This window comes from Pinus tabuliformis, chromosome 1_2, assembly GCF_031772625.1.
Source record: "Pinus tabuliformis cultivar Carrire ecotype Pingquan chromosome 1_2, CPIR1, whole genome shotgun sequence".
Taxonomy (NCBI): Eukaryota; Viridiplantae; Streptophyta; class Pinopsida; order Pinales; family Pinaceae; genus Pinus; species Pinus tabuliformis.
This window is the reverse complement of record NC_142298.1, coordinates 347,725,756-347,728,363: the sequence shown is the minus strand read 5'-3', so window position 1 is coordinate 347,728,363 and position 2,608 is coordinate 347,725,756. Positions and strand designations below refer to the sequence as shown.

Here is a 2,608-nt window from a genome sequence, read left to right as displayed (position 1 = left end):
CAATACTCGTTCTAGATCGAAGAATTCGGTACAGGATCAAGTTGGACTTGACATCATCCATCCCCCTCCCCCTCCTAAGGCTCTCCGTGGCTGTCCCTCTGATGTTAAACATGCACAAGCACAAGCGGATGACGATATTGCTTTGGGCAAACAATACACCATTCTTGGGGTCCTTAGAGCCAGAGAAGCCCCCTCCGAACCCCCTCCATGAAGATTTTATCCTTCAATTGCAGAGGGCTAGCTAGGCCTGATAAAAAACTAGCTCTTCGTCGGTTAATCTCTACCGACTCGCTGGATATTATCTTCCTACAGGAGACTTTAGGCTCTGTTGATGATATTACTCGCACTCTTGAGCATTCTCTTCCGGGATGGAAATTTTCGGGATTGGATGCCCAAGGCCGATCAGGAGGGCTTGCTTTGGGCATCAATTCTCGATCTATCAAGTTTTTAAACAGCTGGGGAGGGGCTAGATTTATAGGGGCCGATGTACACTCAGCAGAGCTGGGAATGCTTTTCAGAATCATCAACATTTACGGGCCTTGCCAGAATCGGCCTGAGTACTGGGATCATCTCCTGAGATTGGAATTATTTTTGGTTGATAATTTGATTCTTGGAGGGGACCTTAATTTTTCCATAGGTCATTCAGAATCCTGGGGTCATCGTGCTCAGAGGGACACCCTCTCGGACTACTTCTCGTCCATTCTGGATTATCATCACCTGATCGATATTCCCTCTGCAAAGATACAAGCCACATGGAGGAACAATCGAGTTGGTGAAAATGGCTTGGCTAGGAGACTGGACAGATTTTTAGTCAAAGAATAGGTTATGGATCTGGGATTCAACATAAGGCAATGGGTTGGCATGGGTGGACTCTCAGACCATCTGCCTATATATATGGAAATGGAAAGTGGTAGAGCTAGGCCGAAGGGTCCATTTAAATTCAGCTCAACCTGGCTCAAGGAAGCCTCGTTTATCAGCATGGTGACTGATTTCTGGAAAGCAAACCCTCCAGGGGAGAGGGGAAATGTAACAACAGGATTTATCCATAACCTCACAGAGCTGAAGAAGATGTCCAAACTCTGGGCTCACCAAAAAAGAATACAGGATGATCAAACTCTAAGACAGATAGAGCTCGAGTTGGCTGATTTTGAAAATGTGTTGGGTGGTCTATATAGCTCAGAGGAGCATAAAAGTAAAATCACATCCCTCTACTCGACCCGTGGAAAAATTCTTAAAGAAAGGGAAGACATCTGGAGATTGAGGAGCAGGGCTATTTGGATTCAGGAGGGGGATGCTAATACTAAGTTTTATCAAAAGTTTGCTAATGGGAGGAAAGCAATTAATACCATCTGGAAAATGCAGGATGAACAGGGAAGGACAACAAACACATTCCCTCAGCTTGCTTCTCTAGCCAACTCTCATTTTAAGAAAGCCTACAGTGACCCCAGGGAAGCTAACTTGGCAGAAATTATCAGAGTTGCTCAACTTTTCCCCAGATTTGTGGAGCAAGAAGATGAAGATGAACTGATGCAAGAAGTAACATTAGAGGAGCTGGAGGCCACATTAAAATGGTTTAAAAAGGACAAAAGCCCGGGACCTGATGGCTGGACCATCGAATTCTATCTGGATTTTTTTGAATTGATTGGAGTGGATCTACTTCGAGTAGTTGAGGAATCAAGAGCTTCGGGTCGTTTGGAAGCTGCCATAACCTCCACCTTTATTGCACTCATTCTGAAGTCTGATAATCCGACCACCTTTGATGAATTCCGTCCCATTTCGCTTTGTAACTGCTTGTATAAGATTATTGCCAAAATTATAGCAAACAGGTTGAAGCCAATCTTATCGAAGCACATCTTGCCTGAACAATTTGCTTTCCTTCAGGACAGGCAGATCCATGAGGCGATTGGGACAGCACAGGAAGTATTACACTCGCTCCATAGCAAAAAAAGCAAAGGTATGATCATGAAGGTAGATTTATCTAAAGCTTTTGACAGAGTGAATTGGTTATACTTAAGAATGCTTTTAACTCATCTTGGGTTCCCTTTCAATTTTATAAAATGGATTATGGGATGCATCACTAATATCCCATTTAGTGTCCTGGTCAATGGGAGTGCATCTCCATTCTTTTTTTCGGCTAGAGGACTGAGGCAGGGGTGTCCACTCTCACCGCTTCTGTTTCTACTGATCATGGAGGGGCTCAGCAGGATAATCAAAGAGGAACACAGGAGAGGAAGATTAAAGGGTATAAAGATTACTGAAGATTGCACGCTCACTCACTTACTGTTTGTGGATGACGTGCTGATTTTTCTCAATGGAAGTGTTGGAGATCTGACAATCATCAGAGATATCTTTTCTTTATTTCAGAAAGCCATGGGGATGATAATTAATGATGGAAAATCTACTCTGACGGCCACAGCCTGCTCCCAGCATGAAATCCAATATGCTCTCCACTGATTCCACTTTGCACAGATTGGACTGGATGAGGGACTGAAATATCTGGGTTATAAGTTAAAACCCATTGGATACAAGATAGCGGATTGGACTTGGCTCATTGCCAAGTTGGAAAAGAGACTCAGCATATGGTATCTCAGATATTTATCTCGGGCTA

The 2,608-nt window shown here is 43.7% G+C and overlaps 1 protein-coding gene across 1 annotated transcript; it reads left to right on the top strand.

The window, feature by feature from the left end:
• The first annotated feature begins 207 nt into the window (after positions 1-207).
• LOC149205799 (uncharacterized) lies at positions 208-822 on the top strand. Its single transcript, XM_089397513.1, has one exon. The coding sequence runs from the start codon at positions 208-210 to the stop codon at positions 820-822; it is 615 nt and encodes a 204-aa protein (XP_089253639.1).
• The last annotated feature ends 1,786 nt before the right edge of the window (positions 823-2,608 follow it).